Source organism: Micromys minutus (genome assembly GCF_963924665.1).
Source record: "Micromys minutus genome assembly, chromosome: X".
NCBI lineage: Eukaryota > Metazoa > Chordata > Mammalia > Rodentia > Muridae > Micromys > Micromys minutus.
The window spans coordinates 112,475,501-112,500,568 of record NC_137970.1 but is presented as its reverse complement, the minus strand read 5'-3'; the positions used below and the strand labels follow the sequence as shown (position 1 = coordinate 112,500,568).

Genomic DNA, 25,068 nt, shown 5'->3' with positions numbered 1-25,068 from the left:
ATACTATTTATAAAAGTGTTAATGTGTGATGACATACTCTTACTTGGTCATGTGAACTCCACCATGATTCAGACAGGGTTTAAAGCACTGTACAATATAGGAATATAATGAAATACAAAACAAAATGAAGAAAAAGAGACAGCACAGGCCAAAAAGATCCTAGGCAATGATGCTTCTAAACATTTATAGCCAGGAGTGGTGGTGCACACCTCTAATCCTGGCACTTGAGAGGCCGACGCGGGAGGAGCAGGAGTTCAAGGGTAGTTTGGATTACATTGGCAAAGCCTTATCTCATAAAGAGAAATGTGTCTTATGTTTCATTTTAAATAGAAGACTGACCTAGGATATCCCATGGTTATGATTTAATGGCTAAGATTAACTTTGTAAAATGAAGGCAGCATTTTATAACATAATGTAATAATATTAAAATGATACAGGAAACAGAGAAGAGTTTTACAGAAGTTTTCAATGACTTGGAGATTCTTACTAGTTTATCTTCTGCATAACAGGCATTCCCCAGAGAGGCATGGTTGCTATTAAGTTCTTTCCTGTTTGTGTGTTAATTTGCAAATTTCAAATACACTTCAAGTTGCTTTGGTTCCACTCACCTGTTGTGAATAAATTAAGTGGGCACTCTGAGTTCTATAAATAAATCTGAACTGTTAGTGGTACTGTCTTGGCTCTGCCATTGCTGAGCTGTGGATTAACTCTTTGGACTGGTCCTCCCTTGGAACTCGAGGAGTTTGAACAAGAAGATTGAACTTTGACCTTCTGCAGTTAAGTGATATTTCCACTTCCTTAAGAAGATCCATTTCCCTTTTCTTCCGGCTCCGCCTCTTCACTGTGTGTCCCTCTGTTACCAACTGCATGGCATTAACATTATCTAAATGTCTGTTTTACAGAGAGACCTCTGTCCCCTAAGGCTGTCAAAGGATTTGACACTGCTCCACTTACCAAGAATTACTACACTGTGGTGAGTGTTCAGAGGGAAAAGTTGTTTTAACTCTACATGGAGATGTTTCACTTGTCAAATCACTGCTAATTTTGAGGTCACACAGAGGAAAGATGGGAAGCAGTTGCTTTGTGAGGTTCCAAGACTCTTGGCATTACAGTGGTGTTCATTTACTTGTGTGAGTCTTACAGGTATCTAGAGGTTTTGCATCCACAGTACTTACTAATGCTTCAGGGCAAGGCCTACTGACAGAGGTGAAAGACAAGATGATGAATATGCAGGCACCAAGCTGAAAGTCAGTGACAATCACCTAATTGTGTATTTAAAAGAAGGCAAGTCCCAGGTTTCTAAGATGTAATGGGTTTTAAGTGATTGTGTTCTGTGATTTTACTTGAGAGTCAATCAACCCACAACACCCACTGGAATATTCTCAATTCTATTCTTGCGGAGAGCCTGAAAGGAAGACTGGCTTTTGACAGAGAGGGACGAGTGAAATGGCTCTGGCTTAAACAGAGACATGTCAAACTATATTAGCTATAAATAGGGCTTGTGTAATGCTCAGAGTAAGCTCCTGTTTGAAAAAAGAAATTGCATCATTCTCCTTAATCTACTCTCTGCTTTCCTTCTTGTATCCTTTCCAGACTTGGCCCAGTCATTAATGAAAAGGTCAAGTCATCATTACCTCTAAGTTGGCTTTTCTGGTAGCCTCACGATCTCCCCAAACCTCTACTTCAATACCACTTCTGATTTTACCCAGTGTTCTGTGTGCATTTTTACTACATACTCATTTCATTTTGTGCATGGAAACGCATTTATAATCACCTCTATATAGGTATGTTAATGTAATTAGGCCTAGATAATTAAATTTCCCTATCCCGTGAATTTGTTCCATACTGGTGACATAAACAGTAAGTGATATGAGGAATCAAGGAGGAGTTTCAGAGGTGCTTTGAGCAGAGACCAGAGGAGAATTTGTTTGTCAATGTGTTTCTTCTGGTTTCTAGATGAACAGGCATGGTTCATCAGAGCTAGCCTTCAATTTCCTTTCAGTCCTCATTACTTCTACCAAATGATCCTCTACTGGTTTCATTTTTAAGGAAAGGACAGAGTCAAATAACTGTTGAAAGTGGACCTGCAGTGTATGGCACTCTGCTGTGCATGTTGAGAGTGGGGTTGAGGTGGTACAGTATTGTGTAGTACACATGAGAAAGCACAATCTTGTGATTCTCATCTGCAGATATTATCCACAAACACTGGAAGGACCGCAGTTTGTACCTCTACTGGAGAGAATATATATGCATTCTAGCTGTAGTCATTATGAACAATTCTGCAGGTAGCACATTAGCCATAGAATTTAAAGATCTGCGGAGTAGATTCCTAGCAGTTCAATATTTGGCTCAAAAGATATATGTGTTTTTAATGTTTTGATGTATATTATATCAAATATTAAATTTAATAAAGAAAAGAGAAGGCCTTAGGCATTTCATACTGCCCAGAAGGTAAAACATGTAGAACTTTCATGTTAATATTACTTAATAATGTTTACCATTTATTTATTTATTCTATTGTTTGTTATTTTAAAGTTTCATCTCTTATAGCTAAGGCTGGCTGCAAACTTTCTATCTAGTCAAGGATAGCCTTGAATTTCTAATCCCCTGTCTCTGCTTCAGATGTGTTGGGACAGTAAACATTCCCAGTTTGCTTATCTATCTATCTATCTATCTATCTATCTATCTATCTATCTATCTACCTATCTATCTATCTATACAGTCTCACTTTGTTGGCCAAGATATCCTGGAATTCAGCATATAACCCACACTGTCCTTGAATGTACAGTCTTCTAACATCTGCTTCCCAAATGGTAGGATTACAGGAATGTGTCACCATCTATAGCTTATTTTTATTTTTTATTATTGAGTACAGATATAGTGTATGTGTGTGTGTGTTTGTGTGTGTGTGTGTGTGTGTGTGTGTGTGTGTTATAGCTATAGCTAGATATAGTCCATTCAGGAGACTAGAAAATCAAGTTATTCCACACGAGAGATGTTCCCATCTAATCTATCAACTCTCCTATTGAAACACTGTTAATACAATTATTAGATAGCCTTTACTAGATTTAGTATCTGATTTTTACTCTATTAAAAGAACTCATATAAATAACAATGAAACAATCTAGAAAAAAAGTATAAAATGGAAAATAAATGCCACCTTTAGTCTCACTATTTTGAAATGATCACTAACACCTAACATTTCTTTAGAAATATATATGTGCATATATATATATACATTTATACATATTTACATATATATGTGTGTGTGTGTGTGTGTGGTGGTATGTGTGTCACCAATATAAGATGTAAGGACTCTTCATTGTTCTCCTTCATGTACACACTCCAACTGTATTTGTCTCTCATCAGAGCTTTGCTTAAGGTCTTCCATTCAGTGAGTCCTTGCTAATACAAACTTCCTTTACTTTGGTACTGGGTATTAATCAAGTTCTTCAGAGAAACAGGAAAATGAAAGAAGAGGTGAGGAAGAAAGGTAGGAGGAAAGGAGAGACAGCCATGTGCAAGAAAGTGTGAGGGCTTTTAGCTTTGTTTTTATATTAGAGACAATGTCTCATTATATAGCCCTGGGTGGCCTAGAACTTGATATGTAGCTCAGGCTGGCCTCTAACTAGAAAAGAATCATCTGGCACTGCCTTCCAAATCCTGCAGTACCACACCTGGGTTATTTTGTCTTACAAACATCTGTCCATTGCCCATTACTTTACGTTGTACACGAGGAGGGGGTAAAAGTGTCTCCACTTCCTGGAATGCTACATTCCAAAGTTAGGGTGGGTCTTCCCTGAGGTCAGTGAAATCTCTTTGGAAACATCCTCACAGACATGGCCAGGAGTGTGATTTTTAGATGAGCACATAAATTCATCAGTGAAGATTAATACTCATACTGTCTAAATGGCATGGCTCACAGAACTGACACACACTAAGAAACTCTGTAAGACAATGGCCATAACATTGGAAAACAAAAATCCCATGACACCTCTTAGGATCCTTGCCAAGGCCTCCCACGAGCTTACCTCATTTTTGCTCACTGGTCTCTCTACTGATTTACTCCCACTCTGGGTTTTCTCTGCCCTTTGAGAACTTAACTAGTGTGTGTGAGCATGCCCCCAGATGTGGGGGGGGGGGGGGGTCAAAGGACAAATTTGTAGATTGTAGATTCAGTTCTCTCCTTCCACCCTTTTATTTGAGAATGTCAAGCATGCATATAATGTCTTCTGATCAAATTTCCCTCCCCTTCTGCTTACTCCAGTTCCTTCTTGTCTGTCTCAGTATGTCTCCCTCGCAACTTTCATGTGGTCTCTTTATAAACTCACTGAGTTTATTTACTGCTTGCTACTTGTTTCCCATGGTTGTAGGATGATCTACTGGAGCATGGGTAACCTCTCAGGGCCTATATCCTGGAAAGAAATGCACTCTACTTCTCCCAACAGCTCTCAACTTCGAAGAGCTATTCAGTGAGGGGTGGGGTGGGGCTTCATGATCTCCCTCCTATAATTCATGTTTGTTAGGTTTTATCTGGCTTGATCTTGTACATGGGTTCTGGGAATAGAATTCAGGTTGCCTGCCTTTTACCTGCTGAGCTATCTCAATGATCCTTACTATCCTCACCATCACCCCAATTGAGGCAGGGTCACACTATGTAGCCTTGTTTGGCCTGGAGCTCACCATGTAGACTAGACTAGCCCCAAACTCATAGAGCTTTACCCACCTCCAGTACTGGAATTACAGAAGATCACTGTCATGCCCAGCCTCACCACCCTTCTTAACCCACAGTATAGACTTTGCACGGGTTTCTCCACTGAGTCTCTTCTTCATAGTCTCCATTGTTTTTTTATAGTTGTTTTTCCTGTCTTACTCCTCCACTAATCTTTCGTTGGAGGGCTGGAGGTGAGGAAGTAATAGGGCTAGATGGAGCAGGTACGTCTGTGTGGTGTTGTGAATGAGGTTGTTAGTGATTTGCAAGCCAGTAACTTGGGGGGTGGGGAATCAGTCAGTACCCTTGAAGGTAGGCAAGCTGTTTTACTGGCATGAAGTCGATATGACATTAGTACAGAAATATAGTGTCCCCTTTGCTTTCAAAGGGTGTTTCCAACATACTGTCATTTTTACAGACAGCAGAATTATCTCATACCCCTACAATGTAGTCTTGCTTAGATTTAAGGTTTTCTGAGATTGATATAGTCTTTCTTTACAGAGGATACCTTTATTTTCAGACATTATTTTTATATTTGAGCCTCTTAAGACAATTTCTTCATACATTTTATCATTTTTCATTTTGGAGACAATGTCTTGCTATGTCTCAAGCTGGCCTAAAATCCACCATATAGTCTAGGCTGGCTTTGAACTTGTGACCTTCCCACTTCAACCACCTAAATACAAAAATTGCCTTTGTTCACTACCATACTTCCCAATTTCCTTCTACTTACATGGCTCCTTCCCCTTAGAAATCTTAGTTCTAAAGCTGTATTCACTCCAAGGCCCTTCAAGATATGCAGGGAATTTATTTTAGGGGAAAATAATAGTCCAGAGTAGAGATACAAGTTTGCCATCTCATTTTTTTCTGTGGATTCATGCCATCTGCTGTATTCTAAAGTCAGGGAAAGGTTAGTTGAGCAAATGGAACCTCACTTGGCCTCATGAAGGCAGAACCAGGGAAGCACAGGCCGTGTCTGGACACAGCCTATCTTAGTAATTTTGAAGAAATTTCATCCCGATCAAATTGTCCTGCCCTGAAGTTGGTTAGTCTGCCAAGCTCCTTGCCTTCTGCCTCAGCACTGAGGCTTTCTGTTCAGGAGCACATAGTGTCTGTCCTCTGTCTGCTTCTCTCCTAATCCTTTCCTATTAGATGCCCTGTGCCTTGAAAGGGGTTGGGGGGGGGCAAGAGCTCCATTCATTAGCTGCTCTTTTGAGTTTGAAAAGAGCAAGGAAAGTCTGAGTGAAGTTAGGAAAGAATCTCCAGCCTTCCCAAGGAGCAGCGCTACTGCTGCTGCTGCAACAACCACAGCAAGGGCAGCTCTGTGTCTTGTATAGTGAGTCTCCTGGGGTTTGGGAGGAAGTGATGTGATGAGAAAATGTTACTCCCTGTGTGTGTATGTGTGTGTGTGTGTGTGCATGTGCGTGTGTGGAGTCTGTTTTCTCCTTCCACCTTTCCATGGGTTCTAAGTCTCCAGGGTCACGTGGCATGTGCCTTTCCCTGCTGAGCCATAATCGTGGCTTTTGTTTTTTTTTTTTTTTTTTTTTTTTTTTTTTTTTTGTTTGTTTCATTTGTTTTTGCTTTGTTTTGAGACAAAGTCTCAAGTAACCTGAATTTGGTCTAGAACCCCGGATCTTCTTGCCAATAACCACTCCCCAAATTCTGGCATCACAGGCGTGCATCACTAGACCTGACTTTATTTTCAGTGTTGTTTTATTGAACATATATTTTTATAAAGTGGCTATATTCATTTAGTAGTGTGCAAAGACTTCCCCTTTTTTACTCTAATGGTTTTTATCATTTTATGGGGCTGGCCCTCAAGCATGCAGGTAAATGTGCTCCACCACTGAGCTACATCCTCAGACCAATATTTTGTATTTTCAGCAACTATCAACCTAACAGGGATGAGATGAAAACCCTTCAATTTGTTTTTCATGATAGGTGGTGTTGAGTATTATTATATACATGCTGGTGACTTAATTGTTTTATTTTGAAAAGTATATATTCAGATTTTGTGGTGTTTTTATTGCTCATTTAAAAGTATGGGGTATTCCTTTGCCTTTGAATTCTTTGAATTCCTTATATATTTTGGATATGAATCCCTTAGGAGATAATAGTTTGGAAAGGTATTTCTCTCATTTTGTAGGTTGTCTCTTTACTCTGTTCATTATTTTTGTATGTATGTATATGTTCATGTGTGTATATGTGTGTGCATGCACATATGCATGTGGAGACAAAATGTCAGTGTTGGGGGCCCTACTCTTTGGCTATAATTAATATGTAGTTGGCCTGGAACTTAGTTAATAAAATTCACAGAGCTCTGCTTCCTGGGCACTGAGATTAATGGGGTGTGGTGCTGCGGCCATGCCCGGCTGTCTTCCTTACCACCTTATCTTTTAAGATAGACATGGTTGTAAGGGTTTGTTTTCACTCTTCTACGTGGGTCTATCGAATTTTTCTAATAGCATTTACCGAGGAAACTGTCATTTCACCACCCCAAATTAGGGTTTTTATTACATTTAATTTACTTACTTATCTACTTATTGTATGTATGTGTGTGCACGCAGGCAGCACAATGCACACAGGGAGGTCAGAGGACAACTTATCGGAGTTGGTCCTTTTTTTCTGCCTTGTGGGTCCCAAAATCTTGCTCAGGTCATAAGGCTTAACAGCAAGAACTTTAAGCTGCTGAACAATTTCTCTGGTCCCTTTGTTCCTGGTTAGTAGTTGTTGCCCTTGTTCTTTGTTTTATTTTTTTCTCTTTTGTTCTGCTTTTTGTAGTTTTAACTGAGAATTTTATATGATCACATTTCTCTTCTTACTGTATCAGTTGTGTGAATGTGTATGTGTGCCTGTGCTGTGTTTGTGTACATGTGTGCAAGCATGTGTACAGAGAACATACAGAAATCAGAAAAGAATGTCATGTGTTCTGTTATATCACTGCCATATATTCCTTTGAGCCAAGGTTTCTTAATGAACCTGGTGCTAGGCTGCTGGCCAGCAAGCCTCCTGCCTCCACCCCCACACAGTGTTGGCATTACCAAGTGTCCATGTCTGGCTTTTTATGTGGGTGTTGGCATCTGATCAAATTCTCATGCTTGTACGGTAAGTGCTCTAACCCACTGAGTCATCTCTTCTATCCTCTCCTCCTCCTCTTCTTTTTTTTGAGATAAAATGTAATGGATAATCTTCAGAACCATTAGCATGACTAGATTTAGAATCACCTAGGAGACAGATTTTAGTGTGTGTCTCTGTGGCTGTTTCTTAAGAGGATTAGCCAATAAGAGAAGTCCCACTGCGAGTGTTGGAGATGTCGTGCCATGAACTGAGATACAAGACTTGATACAAAGTGGGGAAAAGAAGCAACTGGATAACCAGGAGTACCTGTTCACTCTTCCAGGTTCCTCACTAAGATACGAGGAGTGGAACATTCCTGTGCTAACGGGTTGTAATTCTCAGCACCCGCTTGTCTCCCTACTCTGTGATGTCAGTCCTCACTTTGTCCATATAGTCTATGTTAGAAGGAAATAATGACTTTTCTGCCCCTAGAAGGAAAATTAGAAAGCATCCCTCCTTTAAAAATATATATTTATTCTTCGATGAATTTCCTTCATGCACACAACAAATTTTCACTACCTCCCTGTCTCCCTCCAAACTCCATGTCCTCTTTTATTTTTTTAACCCGTTGAGTCCAATTCGTGCTTCCAGTAAGCATGTCTGTTTTAAAATTTAAAATTGTTTTTAGTATTTGCATTTGCATCTATAATTACATTCTTAAAATACCACTTTAATTGAAACCAATACGTTTTTGCTTTATTAAAGAGAAGGTCTCACGACCCAAGTGGACCGTGAACTTCCTCTGTAGATGAGGTTGACCTTAAACTCCTGATCCTCCTGCCTCCACTTCCCGAGAATACCGGGATTATAATCATGAACCACCATACCCAGTCTATATGATGCTGGTGATCCAGCTCAGGATCTTGTACACACTAGGAAAACACACTGCCAACTGTCCTCCAAACCCAGATTTTGCATGCTGTGCTTGCTTTTCATTGGTCTCAAAGCAGTTTCTAACAGTCTTCAGAATAACTGGATTTTTTTTTTTTTGGAGGCAGTAACATTTCTTTCACCATTGGACTAATTTCAGGGAGCGTCAGTACTTTCAGACCTCTGAATTTACATTTGTAAATAATAGTTTCTGAGCAATATGAGAACTAAAAATAGACAAGAGTGTCTGTCAGTGGGGCCTATAATTTAACCCTTCACCATTCTCTGACTCTCTCTGTTTGTCTCTGTCTGTCTCTATGTCTGTGTGTCTGTTTTTCATCTCCATCTTCATCTTCCTCCTTCTCCTCTCCTCTCCTCTCCCCTCTCCTCCCCTCCTCTCCTCTCTCTCCTCGTTATAAGCCCAGGCTGGCTTTAAACTTACCATGTAAACTGTCTTCAGACAATATTTCTGCCTCAGCTCCCTCACTCAGTGTTGGGATAATAAAGTGTGTGCCTTTATGCTTAACAAACCCTTAGCTTTGGCAACCACCCTGTGGCCTTCTAAGTCATTGATTCCCAACTAAGGTGACATTACCCTTCTGGACACATTTTTTGATAGTCATACTTGTAGTGTGGGATGGTCTCCAATGGATAGATATCAGAAATGCTACTTAACTACCTACAAGACATAGGGCATTCCTCTCCCAACAATGACTTCTGTTCTGAAATGCCAATAGATGCTGTTATTTATTGGGAGAGATGTGTTTAGCCTCTTAAACTGGTCCAAGTGTTTCTCACTTGCCAGTACCTACCTGTGCAGCACCTCACTGCTTCACAATGGTCCCTGAAATGTCATAATCTGAGATGAGGTAGGTTGTGCCTTAAAGCTGAAACAGCCTGTCAGCCACTAGCACAGTTGAGACTACCATCCCCCGGGTCAGTTGGCTCCTTGGGCCCCTCCTTACTTCATCAACTCCGTAATCATCATGCTTTGTCTTGTGAGTACTGTCACCCTTTGGTATCCACAAGGACTGACTCTAGGGCCTTCTCAGATACAGATATTCAAGTCTTTCTTTTTTAAAAAAAAAGATTGATTCATACATTTTATGTATGAGCGCTCTATCTGCATGGACACCTGCAGGCCAGAAGGGGGCATCAGATCCCATCACTGATGGTTCTGAGCCACCGTGCCATTGATGTGAATTGGACTTGGGACCTCTGGAAGAGCCTTTAGTGCTCTTAACCTCTGAGCCGTCTCTCCAGCCCCATTGAGTCTTGTATAATGGTCTAGCACTTGCATATGGCCCTTTCACATCCTCTCTAGAGTTCATATAATCTCTAGGCTGCCTGCCTGTGTGTGTACCATATGAATAATTGGTGCAATGTTAAGAATTACTTGTAATTCTGGAGACTGAACCTAAGGCCACACACATATACTAGGGCAAGCCTCTGAACTGCGTTTTCAGCTTCCCACCCCACACACTATTTATCTAGAGACTGGATCTGACTAATTTGCCCTGGTGGCTTTAAAAATTTGTGGTCCTCTTGCTTCAAGCCAAGAGTAGCTGAGATTGGAGGCTTAAGCTATACTATATTAGTTAAGGAATAATGACAAGGGGGAAAGTCCGTACTTATCCAGTTCAGGTGACATTTAATAATATTTTCAATCTGAAATTAGCCGAATCCTGGAGGTTGAAGCCTTATAGAACCAATCTAATATGGAAGGCATGGACATACATTATATGTGTTTCTGCCATTTTGGTTGACTAATGTGCTTCTCCTAGGCATATATATTTCTCTCTGTCTTGTAGATCCATACTTAATGTCTCCATCTTCAGATATAAAGGAAGTTCCTTATCTGTAAGCAGCATAGCCATTAGCATAGGGAAGACTTGTTCAACAAATTAGAAGATGTGAAAACTATATAGCAAAATATTAATTTGAGTGCTTGGGAGATGGTTCAGTGGTTAAGCCTGTTTTCCCAGGAGACTGTTCTTCTGAGTTCAAATCCCAGCAACCACATGGTGGCTCACTACCCTCTGTAATGAGATCTGATGCCCTCTTCTGGTGTGTCTGAAGACAGCTATATATAATAAATAAATCTTAAAAAATAACAACTTGGTCATGTATAATTGCTCAAAATGAAAGTTATTCCTACTTTCAGAACAGGCTGAGAAATAGGACATGGTCTTAGAGCTGGTGGGAGAGAACTTCTTGTGGAGTCATACACTGTTGAGCCTATAGACTTTATTATTAATGAGGTGTGGTGGCTTATACTTATAATGTAATTTAAGCACTATAGAGTCCAAGGGGCATGTGGATTATGATGAGTTTGAGGCCTGTTTGGGCTACATAATGAATTCTAGGCCATAATGGACTAGGATGAGAATTTTTCTTAAAGAACAAAAACAAAAAATATGTTATTAATATCATATACTTACTAAGTGGTTTTCCTCATTAAATTTGTCACAAGTCTATCTCCTTTTTAAATTTGAAGTATTCATATGAGAATATTTTGCTTTTATTGAAAGACAAGTTATAACACTGCTTAAGAATGTACTTACTATATGGTAAGAATTTGTCTTATCAGAAGCTGTACACAAAATCCTTAGTGTTTTGTGTTATAATTATTTTTGAATTCTCCTAGTCTTGAATCTCTATGTTTTATAATTTTGCTATTCATATAATGAAAACATTGAGAACATTATTTGTTATCCTAGCCCTTTCCTTGATACATTTTGTGATAAAATTATTTAAAGCATACATGTGACCAAGTATGCTGTATGTGGCAAGGCTTTGCAGTAGAGGGTAATTCATGATAATTATGTTCATCCTAACCATGTAATATAACTAACTGCTAGATAATTAAGATATTTTCTTTGTAAAATAAAGTAATTTGTGTTCTTGTGTTGCTTATATTGAGCACCAGCCTAAATAAATTGGGACACCTTTTTCTAGGCATTTGGCTTAAAGCTCCAAAGCTCTGTTTGACCTTGGATTTGCTTGATGGCCATGAGAGCTTAATTCTTGTTTCTCCACAGGTGTTACAGAACATCCTGGACACTGAAAGAGAATATGCCAAAGAACTTCAGTCTCTTCTTGTTACTTACCTGAGACCCTTGCAGTCTAATAACAAGTAAGACATTTTAAACCCTTAGTAAAATAAAGCGAGAGAATCTAATGTCGGCACTTGGAGGCATTGCTTCTATGTCACTGAATAATTGATTTTGTCTTTGAAAATAATTTCCACGGATCACAGGTTGCCAAGAATATGGTCAGGGCAACAGTAATTATGCAAGATGTTGTTTTTGGAGAGCTTGGCTTGCTTTCTGAAGAAGAAATAACTAATCTGAGATTCTGCTTGTGGCAATTTGTATATTGGATATTTTTCTCTTGCATTTTTCTATATAATATTAAAATCATTTCTAACACTTGGCACTAAAAACTGTACATGCTCATAGAGTGGAGTGTGAAATTTTAATATAACTCTATAAGGTATAGTGATCAGATCATGCTGAGTGTCATATCCATAAGCTATTTTAAAATATACAATAGCTTTTTGGCATCCTTAAACCCTTACTGTGCTGTAGAACACTTAGATGTTATACATCACACCCAGTGGTACCCTTGTACCCCTTAACTGTCCTGCTGTCCAGCCTACCATCCTTCTCATCTTCCTAGGCCTTGGTAACCACTCTTCCACTCCCCATTTCTGTAATATTTACTTTAAAATATTTTTAGTTACATTTCTCATACAAGTACATATTTTATGTATTAGACATATTTTTCGACCCCCTTATTCTTCTCTTTCTTGTCTTTGTTACTTCCCTTTATTACCCTAAACAGTTTTTCATCTATTTTCACTACACACACACACACACGATTTTTTTGTATCTATATGAAACAAATCAGAGGGAACACCTAACATTTGCTTTCCTGCGGCTGACTTAGATTGTATCATGTTATTTTTTATTATATCCATTTCTTACAAATAACATATCTTCATTCTTCTTTATAGCTAAATATTTTTTTCTTGTACATAGATAGTAAAATTCCCCTGTGCATTTCATTTAAGGTTGGATATCTGGGTTGGTCCCATTGCTTAGCTGTTGTGAACAGGGCAGCAGTATTACCCAAAGGGTATCTTCACTAGTGCTGCCATACACCTCCATGTGCAGGTGTATGGGATCTCTTCTTTAGCTCCCACATTCCTGTGCATTTTAAAGTGACGGGTCTGGTTGGACCATAAAGAAGGACTCCTCAGTGCTTTCACTTCGAAAGCACATGCGCTGGAAATTCCCATGCTCGCTCTGACCTTTGCTTGCCAGGCTGGACCTCTTTCCCATGCTCCCAGCGTGGAAAGAGTGTGGCATTTTGCAAATGTTTAGAAGAGCAATTCAAGCCAACATTTCATTCAGGCGTATGCGAATAATAATGAGATGGAAAAGCATTTCTGAAAGCAAAATGCACAACATGTACTAAACCTGAAATGATTTTCTAAAGTATATGCTAAAGACTGAGTTTTCATGAAAAAAAAAACACATGTTAACACTAATAATCCAAGAAAAAGAGAGCATAAATTTGAGAGGGAGTTGGGGAGAGGCCAAGCGAGAGGGAGGGAAGGGAATGGGGAAATGATGGAATTATATTTCAGCTTCAATATTTTAAAAATCTAACCATTTATTTTTTTTGCTTTAGGAACAGCATATTTAACAAATAATGACTGTCCTTATTTGTTACTTTAATTAATTACATTTCGCTAGTGATCATGGTCTGTAAGTAAAATAGAAACTTTAGCTCACACAGTGGAAGATAAAATCCTCCCCTCTTACCTCAAGAAAAGCTAACTTTTGAGATGTTTGTTTAAACTACCAACTTTAGGCTTAAATGAGTTTAATGTAGTTAACTGTTTTTCTTCTTCTTTTTCCCTCTCTCCCAAATGATGTTGGTTAAGCAAAACGTCATGCTGAATCTTGATTCAGCTGCTCTCACGGAAGCGTGGGAAGTGTTCTTCACAAGGAAGGATTTTAGATTCCTGCATTTGGCTTTAGTATGTGAAATGTGAAGTGTTATGTTAATCACAGTTCTCAGAATGATGCAGGAATACAGCACTCGCCCTTTCTAGTTTCCTGGGAGACTTGGCTGTCTCCATTGAGTAGATAAGAGACTGAAGTCTGGACAGGCTCATCACTTTGCCTGTCACACAGCCAACAAGTGACCAGACTGGCTCTTCATGTCTCCCGCCTGCCACTCACTATTTGAAATGTACCTTCTGTGTTCTGGCTATAACATACAAAAGAGCGGCCACTGAAGTGCTCATCCTTGAATGGAGATGGTCAGATTCCAAATGAGGAAGGGGCTGATTTGCAGTCTGGAAAGAGGACCAGGAGGTGTGAGAGTGAAGTCAGACCTGCCCTCATCCCCACTTTGATGCTCATACTAGAGTCAGAGTGTTTCTTCCCATTCTGACTGGCCTCTCACCACAGAGAGATTTGAGCAAACCAGACTGTTTACTGTCTGATGGCAAAGACGGTAGAAATGTCCCCAAGGCAAAATGCAAAAAGTTCAGGGACCCTGATTGCTCTGGCTATGACCAAGCAGTACCCAGAGAAACTGGCCGGCTGCCAGAGTCCCCTCAGTCAACAAGAGGTGGGAGTTTCCAGTTTGTAGTTCAAGAGGGCAGAACAGCAGAGGAACTGGGAGAATTTCATGTTCTGAGGGTTACTGGGAATGTTTACAGGGATCTTTCCCTTTGGATCAGTCAGCAGAAGTCCTTTGCAAATATTCCCCTAGGAATTAACTATAAGATGTGTATGCTTTTGAGATTTGTTTTGAGACCGAATCTCATGTAGCTTAAGACCAGCTTCAAGCTGACATCACTGACCCTCTTAAATATGCTGGGATTATAGGTATGACTTACCCTACACCTGTTTTAGGATGCCATATTACACACACACACATACACACACACACACACACACAATTCTTTTCTGTTTGTGAGGGTCTCTTACAGGAATACTGTGTTTTCATCCTCTCTCTTCCCTTTCCAATGCCTCCGCGTCCCCCTGAACCCATTTAGAGTTCCTCCTTAGTGGGGCTGACCTGCCCTCATCCTCACTCATTTCTTAAAAATATTATTTTGCTTTTAATTATGTGTATGTATCATTGTCTATGTGATGCAGGCCATGTGGGGACTGGTGCTGGAGGAGAGCCAGGAGAGGGTGTCGGGTCCCTGGAGCTAGAATTACAGACAGTTGTAAGCAGCTCCACTGTGGGTGCTGGGGATGGAACTTGAGCCCTGTGCATAAGCAGCAAGTGCTCTTAAGCACTGTGCCCTCTCACTAGCCTCCTCCCTGATTACACATTCTGAAGGAGAGAGAATATGAAGCACACCTACCTCTCAAGTGACCCTTCAGACAAGTTTCTACACAAAGCACTTAAAGCGTCTGGTCTCTAGGCTTGGAATGCTTGGGATACCCGGTTCTTTGCTCTTCCTTGTGTTCTGATGTTAGGTAATTTGCATACTACTGTCTGTGTGCCTGTTTTAGCATCTGTAAAATGTAGACAGCTGTGGCACTCAGCTCCCAGAGTAACTGAAGCTCCTGGCTGGAAAGTGTCGGCATGAATGCTCCACGCCTTAGACGGGTTGGCTCCTGTTCCTCGTGTCTCTTACTGTTTGGTAAGGGAAATGTGAACGGGAACATTCCTCATGTAGAGGCGCTGCATGAAGTCAGTCAGTTTGCCTCAGTTTGACTCCATGCCACCCCACAAATAGCCATAAGAAAATTCAGCTCTATTTTCTCCCCTCTATTCTCTTTCATAAAGAATGTTTTTAGTTGTTATTTGAATATTTTGATTTCAGAGAAAGCTGATTTTGCTAACCTTTCCCTTCCGTACTTGTTGAACATAAATATTTTAATCATGTTCAAATTTTCTATAAAGGAGACACACCACAGGTGTTTAACATCTTCCTAATCATGTTGTATTTTTAGCCTCTTTTTTTATACTTTGATATTAAGCATGTTTTATTTTCCTCCTGGCTTAACAAAATACCTAAATTCTCCTGAATACCACCAATGTTCCTTAGGATCATTGTTCTTATTTTAGAAAAGACGAACCAAGAAAGGAAGCTAAACCAGGGTTCCAGAGACAATAGACTCGTCAGAAGCTAATTCGGCCGAAGTTATTTTGGCTTCCTTTAGACTTTCAGCTATCAGCTAACTGGGCTCCAACTGTCACACATGTCCACTCTAGTAACTGGAACATTATGTCTTTCTTTTAAAATCAGCTTGAGTACTGTGGAGTTTACATGTTTATTGGGAAACTTTGAAGAAGTGTGTACATTTCAACAGACTCTCTGCCAAGCCCTGGAAGAATGTTCAAAGTAAGTAAGGCAGTGGTTTCGCCGTTTCCTCTACAGTTAAAGATTAATTGGTTTTTGAGACAGTGTGTCACCTAGACCAGACTGGCTTTGAATTCTTTATATAGTAGAGGCTAGCCTTGAACATTTGATGCTCTTACATCCACTTCTGATGTATTCCAATTATAATCTTGGGCCAGGCTCAGATGCACTTTATATTTATATACTTGTTGTGATTTCAACACATTGTCCCAGAACAAAACAAAACCATGAGGATGGAAACGCCTACAAAGACAGGGGTGCTGCTCAGTGCCAAATCACTGCGTGTATACAAAGTTTGCACACCTAGTGACCTGTTTCTAACTTTAATTTTAAATCTCATTTATTTTATTTGTATGAATGTTTGCCTTTATGTACACATTGTGCAGCAGCACAGGGTGTTGGATCCCCAGGAGCTGGAATTATGGACGGTCATATGAGCCACCATGGAAACTGAACTCTGGTCCTCTGCAAAAGCCCAATCAACCTCTCTCCAGTATCAATGATCATAGCTTTGATGTTGAGAAGATATTTTTATTTTACGTGCTGCATATTACTTGAAAAAGTCATTTATATCATTCATTCCATGACCCCTCTGCCCCTTTCTGGCTCCTTGGATTGGGACCTCATGCATTCTAAGTAGGTTATACTGAACAACACCCCAGCCCTCAATTTTTCCACTCCCACCCTCCACACCCCCACCCTACACCTCCATTTCTCCAGTCCTGGCATGCCTCAAGCTCACTCTATGGCTGATGTGAGTCCTGAAATTCAGATCTTTCTACCCCTGCTTCTGGAATTAGCAATACTGATCACCATACCCAACCCTAGAGTTTGTTTGGAGCACTCTAGGTATTGCATCTGTTATATTCTGACTAGAAACACATACAGGAGAGAGGTAGATGCCCTGAGATTTTAATTACAGGCAGTTGTGAGCCACCAATATGTGAAGGTGCTGAGAACTGAACCCGGTCCTCTGGAAGAGGAGCCAGTGATCTAACCACTGAGCCATTTCTCAGACCTGCACAGCATGGCTTTGAAAGCTATTTGATGGCGAAATTGGTAAACATTACATTACAAAGTTCACAGGAATGATCATCTGGCACTGTATTTGTAGCATAAAATTCATTTTCCAGAGAATGTATCTTGTAAAACCTGGTAACTTTCATAAGTGTATGGAAATTGGGGAATTGGCTGTTTTCTGAGCTTCATGCAATGGATTTCTGTCTAAGGTATGTAATACTGTTGAATTTAATCAGTTTTATCTGTGCTTGAACTTGGTATGAATTTAAATATTAGTGTGTCAAGGAAAAAATTTATACATCAAAGTTTTGCTTGGTGGCTAGAATTTTTAATTTATTGTATTTAATCAATCTGTACTGGTATTCTTCCTGCAAATGTCTGTTGTGAGACAGTTGTGAGCTACCATGTGGGTACTGGGAATTGAACCTGGGTTCTCTAGAAGAGTAGGCAGTGCTCCCAACCATCAGGCCATCTCTCTAGCTGGGTGGCCAGAATTTTAATCAGCCATCAAAAATGGCATTCCAGGGATAAAGTGTTATCAGTCTACTTAAATCAATCAATCAATCAATCAATCAATCAATCTTGTGGTAATTGATACAGTGCTAACAGTCTACCCAAATTAATTAATTAATTAATTTAATTAATAAATCCTGTGGTAATTGATACAGTGCTAGCAGTCTACCCAAACAAACAAACTAACTAACGAGATAAATAAATGAATCCTATGGTAATTCATCAAATATTCACCTGCTTCTGGTCTCAACTGCAATTGTCTTTACTTTCTGCTTCCTACTTCATGTTCTATACTTGACATGTTTTACTTACAGGTTTCCAGAAAACCAGCACAAAGTAGGAGGCTGCCTGCTGAACCTCATGCCGCATTTTAAATCGATGTACCTGGCTTACTGTGCAAATCATCCCTCCGCTGTCAACGTGCTCACCCAGCACAGGTAATGTCCTGGCTTTTCCCCAGCACAGCTGTTCAGCAGTGAGAGCCTTGTTCAGGCAGACATCTTCTGGGAACCCAGAGTCTCTAAATCAACTCTAGATTATCTCTGTTCTATAGGCTAAGACTGAATTCATTGTTCCATGACTTTGTCATTCACGAATGCAGCAATTTATTGAGCACCTACTATACTCGAGATTGTGTGTACACTGATGAGCACAGTAGTATACCAATCAAGAAAGAGAGGGTCCTACTCCCTGTGGGAGATAAGTACAATGATCAAGTGAAACACTGTGCACATATTGCAAGAGGTTTGTGAAAAAAATTTCGGGAGACTTTACAATGTAATATCAAATCAGTGGGGTGAAGTGTGAAAGAGAAATCAGGGAAGAATTTGCATTAGTGGGTCAATGCTACAAATACCAACTATTACCTCTCACACTGTAATCAATGTATATTAATTGCACATATCATTTGGGTTTCCCTATGACTTTTCCACATATGCAAATATATTGATTTAGTCATAAGCACTCTCGTAACTTCCTTCTTCCCGGCCTTGAGTCATAGGTGTTCCGTTTACCGTATTCAGGTTGATATTTTGTTTTGTCTATATTTAGGATCAGATCTCAGTCCATAGTTCAGACTGGCATAAAACTCTTGGCAATCCTCCTGCTGCGTCCTCTCAAGTACACAAACCGCCTGGCATTTCCAAAAATTTATATTCCTGAATATAAGAAAAATGTGTCATTTTATGTTTCTGAATTAAACTTGTTTCAACATGATGACTTTTATTTTCATATACTTAATGATTCACTTCTTTGTGGCTGAATAATATTCCATTACAGACAGCTAGAAAGATACGTAAGTATAAATAGTTATAAAGGTACATATCCCCCCCACACAGGGCGGCGGATGATTCTATTGCTTGGCTATTATAATTTGAGCCCCAATAACTGTGGGTGTGTAGACATCTCTGTCATGAGCTCCTTTCTTGTCTTCAGTTATATGCACAGTCTGATTTTAATGCTTTACTGTATATTGGCTGGACTAAGGTCTATTCCCAAAGCCATGGATAACACAGTCTCTTTTCCCTGTATCTGCTCCCATTAGTTACTGCCTTCTTGATGAAAACCATCTGACTCAGGGTGAGATGAGAATCCCAATACAGTTTTGATTTTCATCTCCTCAATGGCCAAAATATTGAAATTTCCCCATAAAGTTTAGATCTGTGTTTCTCCTTTTGGGAAGTGTTTCCTCAAATAATTTGTCCATTTTTTTATCATGTTATTTCTTCTTTGGCTAAGTTTAATGAGTTTTTATTTTTGAAGTTTGTAGAAAATCTACCTAGAGTTTAAAAAAAAAAAGCCCAGGGAAGGCTAGCTATAAATCTCACCAGCTGCTGTAAGGAGGGAGTTGGGGAGAGGAGAGAGAGGACAGGAAGATTGCTATTTTAGCCAAACCACCATGGAGCTCGGCCATATAGTAAAGGAGCAGACACATAGCAGGGACATCAGATTAAGAGAAACTATGCTCTAATGCCTGCTCTGTGGCTAAAACAGCTTCAAAGTAAGCAAGTGAGTTTTGTAATTAACAGATATGTGGGGTAGAACCTACACTTTTCATGAAACAACTCTAATTAATGTTAAGATTTTTAAAAAAAGAGAGAAACTATGCTCAGACTCTGCCCAATATCTGAGAAAAAAAGACAAAGGAAAAGGTATGAGTGTCAGGGTGGCTGTGCACTTTTGAGTTTTTAGAATCTGTTTTTTGTTGTTGTTGTTGTTGTTGTTGCTGTTGTTCTGGAGATTTCTGTCCCCTTCTGTAGGGGACAAAGCCTTCTCTTTGTTTAGTTTATTTTGAAGTGTAGAAGGCTGCTTGCTTTAAAAAAAAATTCTGTAGTTGCATATGGCACATTTTGCTTGATTCCTTGTCTTATGGGAGTTCTTAGAAAGTGTGAGCCTATATTTCAGTGTTTCCTCCAACAGTTTCAGGGTTTCTGGTCTTACACTGAGGTCTTTGATCACTTTTTGAATTTCTTTCTGTGTAGGGTAAGAGATCTGGACATCGTCTCATACTTTGACATGTTGTGCTTAGCCAGTTTCCCCCAGTCATTGTTTCACTGCTCCTTACTATTTTATTCTACTCTGTTTAATTAACCAACGTTCCCTCCAAACTGTGCTGCTTCTGATGAGCTGACTGATACAAGTCTCAGGAAGTCAAATGGGGAAAAACAACAGGCAGGGTAAGGACCCTAAACTTGCTGTGACCTTTGTGACAGTTCCTTTAATTATATACTCCAGTACAATTGGTTTTGAGTTTGTAAAAAAAATTGAATGCTATCTCCCATCAGAATAAGAATAAGTCTTTACAAGGCTGCGAAGGTGGCTTCGTGGGTCAAATGTTTTCCACACAAATATAAATACCTGTGTTGGTATCCCTAGCACTCATGTAAACAATACCAGGCCAGTCATAGAGGTGCCTGTCTATAGCTAATCCATCAGAACAGGGAGTCTCAGATTGAATGATAAGGAAAGAGAGTGACTCAGGAAGGCATCTGATGCCTATCTTTGGTTTCTACAAGTATACATGCACATACAACCAAATGTGCATGTGCACACACACAGAATCACATGTGTACAAACATGAAATGGGACATGTACACACACATAAACATGCACACCACCACCACCCTAATAAATAAGTTAAAAAGAGAAAATGTATTTTTGAAAGAGTGGATATTATTATAGACATAATGCAAGTGGCTTAACTGCTTAAAGGAAACGTTAGCTAACAATAGCACTGAAAACGCACCAGTCATGTGGCAGTAAGAGGGTATGAGGAAGTTACTATTATTACCATCTCTGCTTACAGCTAAGTCACTGGCAGGCTTAGGCTGAGTGCCCAAGAACTCTTAATTGTTAAGTGATAGAGTTAGAAAGATCAGTCAGTTTTCTAAAGATGTTTTTTTAGTAAGGTAGCTATTTTACCCACAAGTAATAATAGGAATGCAGTTTTGAAGAATTATAATAAAATATGCACTCAGGAGTCTACCATCACCAACTTATGCAACAATCTGCTGAGAAACTTCCAGTTCTTCTCATCGCAAAGTAAAGGATATAATGACTTGATCTTAACTGTATTCACAGAACTGTGCAGTTGTCAATGTTAGAATACTTTTAGCACCCCCATGCAAATGTATCCTTTAACAGTCACAAGAAATAGTCTAATACCAATTAACCAAAGATAACCAACCATACTATACTACTTCCACGACTAGGCATTTACTTATACTGGACTAGGTATAGATAGACTCATAATATGTGGCTTTTTTGTCTCTGGCTTCTTTCACTTAGCATTTTGTGTTTTTGTCTTTTCAGTTATATTTTTATATAGCAAACACAATAATGGGTTTTATTATGATTGTGTGTGTGTGCTTTCTTCTTTGCTATCCCTTTAAATTCCCTTCTCTTGCAATCAAAGCTACTTTTGTGTCACATACACATATTTGTGTGTGTGTGTTCTGCATATAAAATAAAATGTAACCCTTGTCTCCACTGGTTCTTTTAATTGTTGACTTGACACAACCTAGAGTTACCTAGGAAGATTTATCTAGCTCAGATTAACCTTTGGTAATTGTCTTGATTGTGAATTGGTGTAGGAAGATGAAGGCCACTGAGGGTGGTACTATTCCCTAGTCAGAGGGTTCTGAATAGTGTAAGAAAATAAACAAACTAGATGAGATCAAGATAGGATTCATGTGTTTGTTCTGTTTTTGACTGTGGAGGTTTTACTTTAAATTCCTGCCTTGACTTTTCCACAATAATGGACTATAACCTGGAATTATAAGCTAAATGGACCTTTGCTCCTCTAATTTTTTTTTTTAATTTGGGGCATTTCATTACACCAACAGAAATGAAACTAGGAAAAGTTTGATTTCACTAAACAATTTTCTTTAGTTTCATCCATTTCCATTATGGCTGTACAAATGCCAGTGTGTACAATTACTATAAATTTTTTATTCATTTTTTGTCAGTGAACCTCTATACTGGCTGTTGTGAATAAAATGGTAGTGAGTCACCATGTGGTTGCTCAGAATTGAATTTAGAACCTCTGGACAAACAGTCAGTGCTCTTAAACTCCGAGCCATCTTTTCATTTGGCCTTGCCATTATTTTAAAATTACATTTATTTGTTTTTAAAAACTTTTTACAAAGTATATATTGAATATTAGGCATATTCCTTCATAATTTTAGCCCTCCTCCCTTTTCTCACCTCTCTCCAGTTCAGCTCCATTATTTCCCAGGCTCACAATACCTGTAGCTCTAGCTCAAAGAAGCCCAAATGCCTTCTTCTGGTCTTACAGTCATGGACATGGGCTCATAATGACACATAAACTTTATACATATAAATGAAAAATAATTGTTATATGGATGCCACATATTGTTCTTTCATTCATAAGTGATGGATCAAGAACTTATTTTTTCATCATCAGATTTTTCATATTTTATCTCTTTATGAGCTTTATTTTTACCTGATAAATAAACACTTAAGTACAGGTTTACAGGATACCATGTAATGTTTTGATATACACACACTGTCTAATATTTACATAATGTTAAACACATCTACATATTGAGACATTTAACATTTCTTTACACCCATGGCTCAGGCTTTTCTCCTCCAGCTCCATCACTCTCTCCAGCCATATGCAACTATTCTTCTACTGTGAACTTCCATGGTGCCAGCTTTCTAAAGTCCCATGTACGAGTGAGACCATGCCAGGGTTTTTTTTTTTTTTCTTTCTGTGCCTGGATTTTTTTTCACTTGACATAATTATTTCCAGTTCCATCTATGTTGTCACAGATGATAAGATTTTGTTCTTTGTTTTTGATAGCTTGAATACTATTTTTTTGTTCATCTGTACCATATTGTCTTTATCTGCTGGTTAGTGAACACCTAGGTTGGTTCTATTTTGGGGCTACTTGTGGATAGTTGTGGTAAACATGGGAATCACATGTTTCTATGACACATTGATTTGGTTTCCCTTGGATACATACCCAATACTAGATCATATGGCAGTTGTTATTTTTAATTTTTGAGGTACTGCTGTACTTCAAAATACTGTATAATTTGCATGCTATTTGGTCTAATTTACATTCCATCAACTATGTATGCATGGTCTCTGGTTTTTCCATATCCTTATAATAATTTGGCACTTATTTATTTAATTTACCATTTGGTAATAGGTATTTCATTAGAATAAACCTCACTGCCTTTCCCTGATTATTTGTTGGACATTTGTGTGATTGTCATTTGAGAACTGCACGTTTTAGTTTTTAAATAAGGTAAACATTTTTGGTTACTAACTTTTTTGAGATTTAAAAAAAATTCTGGATAGTAACCCTTTGTCAAGTGTATATTTTGAAAATATTTCTTTCCATTCTATAGATTATTCCATATTCACATTGTTTATTTTTTAATGTGTGAAAGCTTTCCACTTTGACATAAGCCTATTTTTCCTTTTGCTATTTTTAAAAGTTCCATTTATTTATTATATGTAGATGCACATGGGTACCAGAACATGTGTAAAGGCCAGAGGACTCTCCTTCCACCTTCAAACTCAGGTTACCAGGATGAGTCAACAAGTGTCTTTACTGGTTGAGCCATTTTACCTGTCCCCTCCCCAAACACACTTCTTTTGCTATTTTTGTACTTTATTGCTCAACCCTGTGTTTTTCTAGTAGACTCAGAGCTTCCGGTATTACATTTAAGTCTGGAATCGATTTTGAGTTGATCTTTCTAGCTGGTAAAAGATAGAAAGTCTAGTTTCTTCCTAGTGCATGTGATTGACCAGCTCTTCCAAGCATCATTTATTAAGACCACCTTTTCACTGTGATCTGTACTCTTGTCAAAAGTCAGTTTTCCTCTAGATTCCCTGTGCTTTTCCTTTGGTCTATGTGTGTCTGTGTCTGTATTGATGGCTAGTCCATGCTGGTTGCTCCCTGCAAAATTGTGGCATGTTTTGAAATCAGTGTAATGCAACCTGCCTTTTTCTTCAGTCTGCTGTGGTTTTTCCTTTTTGTTGTTGTTCTAGATTTTTAGATTCTTGACTATAGATCTTTAGATGTTGATCATAGATGTTTAGATTCTTTTCCTAATTCCATGGAGAATATCACTGAGGTTTTGGTAAGAACTGTAATGAATCTGGATTTCTTTGGATAGCATTTATTTACAGATAGATATGTTATGTAAATGTGAGTAAAGGTATATCCATGCCATGTGGCACTTAGAAGACAACTTTTGGAAGATGGTTCTCTCTTTCTACCCTGAAATCAAACTCAGGCTGCCAGATTTGCACAGCAAATGCTGTTATCCACTGAGACATTGCACCAGTCCTGGCCATTTTAATAATGAGTAATGACTTCCTGTTCTTTGGGTTCGCTTCGATTTCTTTCAACCATGTTTCATGATTCTCACTTTAGGCATCTTTCACCTCCAATTAAATTTATTCCTGGATATTTCATTTTTTGATAGCTACTATAATTGAGATTACTCTCTTGGTTTCTATTTCAGATAATTTACTATTGGCACACAGTGATGCTATTTTGTTTTCTATCTTGCCACATCACTAAGTTTGTTTATTAGTTCTAATATATCTTGTTAGAACCTTGAGCTCTTCCTGTACCATATCATAGCATTTGTAAGCATTGGCAATCTGTATCCTTCTTTTCTAGTTTGGATGAGCTTCCTTTTTGCCTTCTTCCTGATTGTTTTGGCTAGGACCTTCATACTGAAGTTGAATTAAATTGGTGAAAGTGAGCATCCTTGTTTTGTTTCAGATCTAAGAGAAATAAAAATCCAGATTTCCCCTACTTGGTGTAATGTTAGCTGTCTGGTTATGTATAGATGGCCTTTATTATGTTGAGGTACCTTCTTCCATCTATAGCTAATTTGTTCAGTAGTTTTATCACAAAGGCATGTTGAAGCCTTTCCAGTACATTTT

The 25,068-nt window shown here is 38.8% G+C and overlaps 1 protein-coding gene across 4 annotated transcripts in view; it reads left to right on the top strand.

Moving 5' to 3' along the window:
* The window catches only part of ARHGEF6 (Rac/Cdc42 guanine nucleotide exchange factor 6), a 111,804-nt gene that overhangs the window by 48,934 nt on the left and 37,802 nt on the right, over window positions 1-25,068 (top strand). For all 4 annotated transcript variants that reach the window (XM_080910773.1, XM_080910772.1, XM_080910771.1 and 1 more), the window contains 4 exons: window positions 903-973; window positions 11,740-11,834; window positions 15,987-16,082; window positions 17,948-18,070. In XM_080910773.1, the coding sequence (XP_080766899.1) occupies window positions 903-973; window positions 11,740-11,834; window positions 15,987-16,082; window positions 17,948-18,070 (385 nt within the window). The remainder of the gene's footprint in view (window positions 1-902; window positions 974-11,739; window positions 11,835-15,986; window positions 16,083-17,947; window positions 18,071-25,068) is intronic.